This window comes from Phaseolus vulgaris, chromosome 6, assembly GCF_000499845.2.
Source record: "Phaseolus vulgaris cultivar G19833 chromosome 6, P. vulgaris v2.0, whole genome shotgun sequence".
In the NCBI taxonomy this organism is placed as follows: domain Eukaryota; kingdom Viridiplantae; phylum Streptophyta; class Magnoliopsida; order Fabales; family Fabaceae; genus Phaseolus; species Phaseolus vulgaris.
This window is the reverse complement of record NC_023754.2, coordinates 27,490,794-27,498,787: the sequence shown is the minus strand read 5'-3', so window position 1 is coordinate 27,498,787 and position 7,994 is coordinate 27,490,794. Positions and strand designations below refer to the sequence as shown.

The 7,994-nt window shown below is 33.4% G+C and overlaps 1 protein-coding gene across 1 annotated transcript; it reads left to right on the top strand.

Moving 5' to 3' along the window:
• Positions 1-3,378: 3,378 nt before the first annotated feature.
• LOC137832454 (U-box domain-containing protein 17) lies at positions 3,379-6,590 on the top strand. The gene has a single exon (XM_068640622.1). It carries the CDS (start codon positions 4,221-4,223, stop codon positions 6,369-6,371), a length of 2,151 nt encoding a protein of 716 aa, XP_068496723.1. The 5' UTR covers positions 3,379-4,220; the 3' UTR covers positions 6,372-6,590.
• The last annotated feature ends 1,404 nt before the right edge of the window (positions 6,591-7,994 follow it).

Genomic DNA, 7,994 nt, shown 5'->3' with positions numbered 1-7,994 from the left:
TCAAAACATGTTTGGCACAGGTCAAAGGAATCCTACGTAAGCATCACATGTTCCTTCAACTATCGAATAAGTCCTGGATTGACCGTGCAACACGTGGCCTCTTTTTAGCTTTTGACTTTTCCCAAAAAATATGTGTTTGGCAGTGCGTCGTACTTAAGTTAAGTAACATTTTTGTTAGTCGGATTTTGAAAATGAGTAAAATTAATTTTTTTATTTTTTATTTAGTTTTAATCAATTTTAAAAAGCTAAACAGAATCTATTATATTAAGTATAAGATTAAATATTAAAAATTAATTAGTAACTAATAATATATATACACGTGTTCCTTAAAAGTGATTTAAGATTTAATAGTATTAAAATTTTAATGCAAAAAGAGAATTGAAAAACTAATCTTATAAAAAGAGATAAATAAATAAAATAATGTTACTATGTTCTCTAATATATTATAATACTATGATAAATTATTATTGGTGAAGATAATGGAAATATAATATAAGTGAGTTAAATATTCATCTTCATATTTATAATCATTTGTATCATATATAAAATTTGTATCTTATTTACATCAATCTTGTTCTCGTTCTACTCTTTCATATATTATTAAATATTTTTCTTATAAAAAAGTCACACTAAATATTCAATATTTGAACGGACATGCACTTTCTTTTCTTCAATGTTAAGTTTTAAAAAAATAATTATAATTATGTAAAATTTAAAATGTCATACCAATAACAATAACATAAATATCAAAGTAATTATAAAAAAAATAAAAGATTAAAAAAATTATGTGTAATTTAAATTTAATGATAAGTATAATAGCTATTAAAAGAAAAAATACCTTAAAATTTGAGAGAGCTAATAAGTATTAAACGAGTTAAACTAATGATAGAAAAAAGAAGAAGTAAAACACTATGTGACCGAAGAATATAGAAAAATATATTTTCACTGCATAAACTTTTTACATATAACATGTGAACCCTTGCCACTACATCAAAACAACCTAAAATTACCCTACAAAAAATTATTAAATAAAAAATATTTTAAAACTAAGAAATTAATTAATTAAATAAAATTAAAATAATTATTAGTAGCTTAAAAACTTAATACTTAATTACGTATCAATTTATTTATTTTTTATTAGTAATAAAAATTACTTTATATATTAATAACTTTTTTAATTTTTGAAATAATATCTAATTAGTTAATATAGTGGCTCAATTTCCTATCTACACCATTTACATCTTTATTTCCCTATCTAGCACCCTTTTGTTTTTATTTCCCTATCACCCTTTTGTTTTTATTTCTCTATCTAGCACTCTTTTATTTTTTATTTCTCTATCTAGCACCATTTTAAAAATAAATAAATAAATAATAATTTATTTTTTTAATAATTTTAATTTTGAATGCATTAAAAAATAAATATTTTTAATGTTTAAAATAATTAGAAATATAATTAATGATTAAATAAATGAGTTTTTACAAAATAAAAATAAAAAAGTAATAAATTAAAAATATTTACTTTAAAATTATTTTTTTTAAAATGAAGAAAATAAAAAATTAAACTCTACAACAACATAAAAGTTGAATCTATAAACATAAATTAGTATTTATTTTTATTATTATTGATGATGTAACATATACTTTCCTTTAAATGAATGATAATCTCTCATTTATTTTCCTTTTTATGATCAACATATACTTATTTAATATCGTCTTATATCTCTTATATTTATCTTGTTTTGATTTATTTGATTTTTTTATATCTTTTATCTTTATCTTATTTTATTTTTCCTTTATTTTATACCTTTTATGTTTTTAGTTATTATTATTTTTTCTGCAATCTTTATTTATTTATTTATGGTTTTTGTTTTTATTTTATTGTTGTTGTTTTTATTTTCTAGACTTATTTATTTTTACATTTTTATAAATATGTCCTGTATTTTTTGAAATTAAATTATTTGTATAAAATATTTCATTTAATGCATTTTAAATAAAAAAATAGTATTTTTTATGAATTTTGGAAAAATGCTTTTAGGAAAGAAACTACTATTTATGTGTTTGAAGAATCAGTTATGTGGCGTCAGCCTTTGTGCAGTTGGAAAATGTGTGTTGAGCAGTGAAGTTGGCGTTTGGAGTGGTGCCTACTGCTGCTAGTTAAAGTGTTTCTTTGGTTAGTCAAAAGAGCCTAACTCCGCGTTTGCCTCCAAATTACAGCTAAGCATTAAGCACGCTATATATCATAATAATGCTCCCATCGCTTTTCTCAAGTCAACTCTCTTTCCCCATTTCTCCAAACCAACTTATACAGGGAACATGACGTCAAACTTTAATCCGGCTAAATCAAAATCTAACCAAATTTAACAAAATATTATTATTTTAATATAGTAATATAATACGCAAAACAATATTAATAAAAAATAAAAATAAGATTACACACATAACTTTGTAAACCCGAATAAACCATAACATATAATACATTCGTGACAAATAAAATAAATTAATAACTACAATGTTTTTAAAAAAATCAACAATATATATATATATATATATATATATATATATATTTTAACCATTCGACTAAACTCCTCACCTCACTATTTATTTTTTCCAATCATAACTGATTTGATCAATTTTAATTCAATTTGATTGAAATTCTATTTCTTAAAAGATTTGGACAAAATCCTGGGTCAGTTTTTGGTTCAACCAATTGAACCGGCCGACCTAGTTCGATTTCGATAAATATGTTTAATTTTGTTTGTTATTATTTTGTATTAAAAATGTTTTTTAACAAAAAATTAATTTGAATAGAGTTCCGTATCTTATTTGGTATAATATGTCATTTTATAAAATAGAGACATTTAATTTCTCTATTTTTATTTTTTAATTCTGATTCATTTTTTCTAGTTTATAATTATTTATAGATTGGAAAGGAAATAGATGATCAGGACAAAAAGGTAAAAAATATTTCTTTATTAGAAAAAGTCTGCCAACTAATTTTTTTCATAAAAACTATCTGATATTTTTGTCTGTTAAAATAGTATGATAAAATCCTTAATAAAACACTACATTAGTAGAAAATAACAAATCTAATAATGACAATTATTACCCTCTATTTTTTGAAGTGTCATTTTTTATCCTATAGTTGAAGTTTTGACAATAATAATGGAAATTATATCTATTTCTATGTTATTGTAAGAAAAAAAACACGGCATTAACAACCTAGACGAAGATGGATGATGAAGGCATTTACATTTTCGAATTAAAGCAAAGGAAGTACTAATAAAAAGAGCTCAAAACGGTAGCAAATGCATCTATCCATAGTTACTGTTTTTTTTGTGTTGTGAGGGAAAAAGAAACATGATGCACAGAAATCGAGGAACTGCAAACAGTGTGGACTTTAAACAAATTTGAAATCATGGCCGAAGAAAGCAAAAACGGACGAAGGGCATCAGAGGCACTGCTCCACCCACAAAGTCAAACCCAAAACCACACACAAACACTCACAACTTCTTCTTCAATTACCGTTTAAGCCTTATATGAAAAAACAGCATTATCTTTCTGAAACCATGCCAATAACACCACAATCGTAATTTCCTTCAAAAGTCGAACCCTTCTTTTTGGGGTTGACAAGCCAAACCCATCTATCTACCTATCTTTAACCCTTTCCTTTACTCTTTCCCTGTCTCACTGCAAAGCAAAGCAAATCCAAAATGAATAGAAAAATAAAAAAATAAAACGAATGGACTAGAATCTGCATGATCAATCCGTCAAACTTAGGAAAGTCCTTGTCACGCAGGCTGCATCGAAACTCCTACGGGATTGAAAAATAAGAAAAGAAATGAGAAAAAAAAGAGCACAACAAACAAAGTCTTAAGAGTTTCAGTCCTTCTCTCTTTTCCTCTCTAACTCATACGCGGATTTCCTCCATCCTCATCGCATCTTCTTATTTCTTAACCCTTTCAACATTCTAAACCCCACCCGACATAACCACCGAAACACAACAACTGTTTCATAGTCTTTCTTTCTCTGTTTGCCAAGCTATAGTTTCTTTTCCCGGAAAATTCTTTCTCTCCCGCTCCCCCAGATCTGAAACTTCCGCAAGTTCTTATATTTCTCCTTGAACACTTCTGGGTTCTTAAAATTGCCATCGGGGTATCCAAGATAACAACATATTGAATTCCCCAAGTGTGCTTCAACGCGGAAACCCTACAACTTCTGGAATGGCCTCAGGAGCAATTTTCTCCTCGCTCAGGCGGAGGAGGTCGCCGACGTTGGACGCGTTTCTGGCCCCCGTTGACTTAAGCGACGTCGCTTTGGTTCAGACCCTTCTCTGTGTTGCCCGCGAAATTGTGTCTTGTTTTTCGAAGCGTTGCTTCTTCTTCCAGCGCAAGAACTCGTGGTCTCTGATCCGAAGAGTCGAGGCTTTCCAGTTGCTTTTGGAGTATTTGCATGATTCCGATTCAGGTTCGTCGTGTCTTCCACCCACGACGGTGCTTTGTCTCAAGGAGCTCTACCTCTTGCTCTACCGCTCCAAGATTCTCCTTGACTACTGCGCTCAATCGAGTAAGTTGTGGCTCTTGCTTCAGAACGATTCCATCTCTGGTCACTTCCACGATTTGAACCAGGAGATTTCGACCCTTTTGGATGTTTTTCCCGTTAAGGATGTTTTGTTGAGTAAGGATATTAGGGAACAGGTTGAGCTCTTGCAGAAGCAGTCGAGGAGAGCTAAGCTTTTTATAGATATGAAGGATGATGCTCTCAGGATTCGGTTTTTTTCCTTTCTTGACGAGTTTGAGAATGGAAGGATTCCTGATTCTGCTGAATTGAGATCTTTCTATGTTGAGAAGTTGCAGATTGTGGATGCAGATAGTTGTAGGACTGAAATTGAGGCATTGGAGGAGCAGATTGTTAATCACGAGGGTGACATTGAGCCTACTATTTCTGTGCTTAATGGGTTGGTGGCTATGACTAGATATTGCAGGTTTTTGCTTTTTGGCTTTGAGGAGGATGAACTTGGTCTGGAGAACAGGAGTCAGAAGAAGCCTAAGAAGAGGTTGATTACTCGAGAAATCGCTGAAACGTTTTTTACCGTTCCTAAGGACTTCTCCTGTCCAATTTCGTTGGATTTGATGAGAGATCCTGTAATTATTTCCACTGGTCAAACATATGATAGGAGTTCCATTTCACGGTGGATGGAAGAAGGGCACACTACTTGCCCCAAAACAGGTCAAATGCTTGCACACACTCGCCTTGTTCCGAACCGTGCTCTAAGGAATTTGATTGTGCAGTGGTGCACTGCACATGGGGTTCCTCTCGAGCCACCAGAGGTCATGGATGCGATGGGTGAAGCTTTTGCATCGGCTTGTCCCACCAAAGCTGCCCTAGAAGCCAACAGAGCCACAGCAAAGCTTCTTATTCAACAGCTTGCTGGTGGGTCTCAGGCTGGGAAGACTGTGGCTGCTCGGGAGATTAGGTTGCTTGCAAAAACGGGAAAGGAAAACCGCGCCTTCATTGCAGAAGCAGGGGCGATTCCCTATCTTAGGAATTTACTTTCATCGCCCAATGCTGTTGCTCAGGAGAATTCTGTGACTGCACTGCTCAATTTGTCCATTTTTGACAAGAACAAAAGTAGGATCATGGACGAGGAAGGATGTCTTGGATCAATTGTTGATGTGTTGAGATTTGGACACACCACAGAGGCAAAGGAAAACGCTGCTGCAACGTTGTTCAGCCTATCGGCCGTCCATGATTATAAGAAAATAATTGCAGATGAGATTGGAGCAGTTGAGGCCCTGGCAGGGCTGTTGCAAGAGGGGACTCCCAGAGGAAAGAAGGATGCCGTGACAGCTTTGTTCAATCTTTCCACACACACTGAGAATTGTGTTAGGATGATAGAAGCCGGGGCAGTGACAGCACTTGTAGGTGCTTTAGGGAACGAAGGAGTTGCAGAAGAAGCAGCCGGTGCACTGGCGTTGATCGTCCGGCAGCCTATTGGGGCCAAAGCAGTGGTAAATGAGGAAGCAGCAGTTGCTGGTTTAATCGGCATGATGCGTTGTGGAACGCCGAGAGGTAAAGAGAACGCGGTTGCAGCATTGCTTGAGTTATGCCGGAGTGGAGGTTCAGCTGCAACAGAAAGAGTTGTGAAGGCGCCGGCTTTGGCTGGCTTACTTCAAACCCTTCTTTTTACAGGGACAAAACGTGCAAGAAGAAAAGCAGCTTCACTTGCAAGAGTGTTTCAAAGATGCGAGCATGCATCTTTACCTTATGGTGGATTAGGTGTAGGCTATGCGTTTGCTAGCAATTCAACTACAACTAGGGATACCAGCTTTGCCGGTGATGTTTCAGTACCAATGTCCATTTCTGTTTTATAGTGGTAAAACTTCTGTGTTTACTAAGTTCCCAATTTTTGTTGTAAGTCTTTACAGATTCTTTCATTGAAATTTAAAGTCATAAGAAATTATAGCAATATCATGTATCTAAGAGATCCACAAGTGTTGTGGAGCAGTTAGCCTCAACACACATGTAATGAGTTAAATTATGTAAGAACAGAAAATGCTCAACAAAAGAGACAGGGACCATTTCTGATATCATATTTGTTCAGTGCCACCCCTCCCATTTTTTTCTACTTATTTTCCCCACTCACGTATGCGATCATATCATATGTAATGGGTGCATCTACATCTTTGCGGATCATCTTATTACTTTTTACCACAAATTCACAAACAATGTACCAACTTACTAATTTGTCTTCATTTTTTTTATCTTCAAAAGTTTAGCGGTTGGACCAGCCTAGTGATTTGTGAGTATTGAATTAAAACTGCTACGTTGGACCATAGTGTGAACAACTAGAGTATTTGTGTGTTATAATTTAATCCAGTTTCTGGGTGGTCACATTTTGTTTAAGGTGTGTTTTCATAAATTCAATTTGTTCCCCAGTCAACGAAGGGGGTGTTCAAATTGAGTTGCATCTAGCTGGATATTATGTGGAAATGCCTGAAACGTGCAGCATGCGTGATTCTGAATTCTTAAGTTAGCACAGTCCACTAAATCTGTTCCTAGAAGAATCTAGAGTAGACCATGTTACCGGTGAATGTTCTATCCCTTTTTGTCATTGATACACTTTTTCTTGGCATAAAGTTAGAAGGAAGGTCGATCACACAGAGATGAGATGAGATGCTCTGTGCCTAGACTTCCTATGCTTTTTTATCCATACGTGGTCTCAGAAGCAATTGGACGTGCATTTGTATCGTGAAAAGGTACGAGGGTATTTTCTTTTGGACAAAATTCTTGGACTAATTTTATGAAGATCCTGAAAACAATGTTAGGAGGTAGATATTATTTCAAAGATGGATATTATTCTCCAAATTAAAGTAATTGGCCCCTTTCAGTGGTGCAGGATTGTCATCACACTCATCCTTATTCTTCCTTTCCATAATCATCACGTTGATGACCCAACCGGGTTTCCTCCACTGCGTAAAAACTTTATCACATCTTTGATTTGATTTTTTTTAACTTTTGTTTTCAATGCTAAGAATCACTATTTTATTTTATTTCTTTCAAATATTTGCACAAGAAATAATAGTTAGTTTTTTTTCTAAAGTTAGCAAAAGGATTGCTTACCAACGAAGAAGAAAAAGTATGGAATAGAATAGAATTTTCCATGTGAAGAATACGCGTTCAACGATTTGTTTGAAACGTTGGTTTACTCTCAACGCCTAATATTTTTTAAAGAAAATTCCTTATTTTTTATCTTCTGTTTACGTCTTTAAGTATCTCAAATCATAGATATTTACAACAATCAAGAAGAAATTTCTTAATCCTTCGATTTAAACATTCAATGCAGACGTCCAAATTCCATGCGGTCCAAAACAATGCATGAAACTATGGTGATGACTCTGTTGTAGCTTGTTTCTACCATTACTTTTTAGGCAGCAATTGGAACCACACTTGACTTCAAAGTGTTTGACTAAGAACGTCTGATAGATGTAGACACG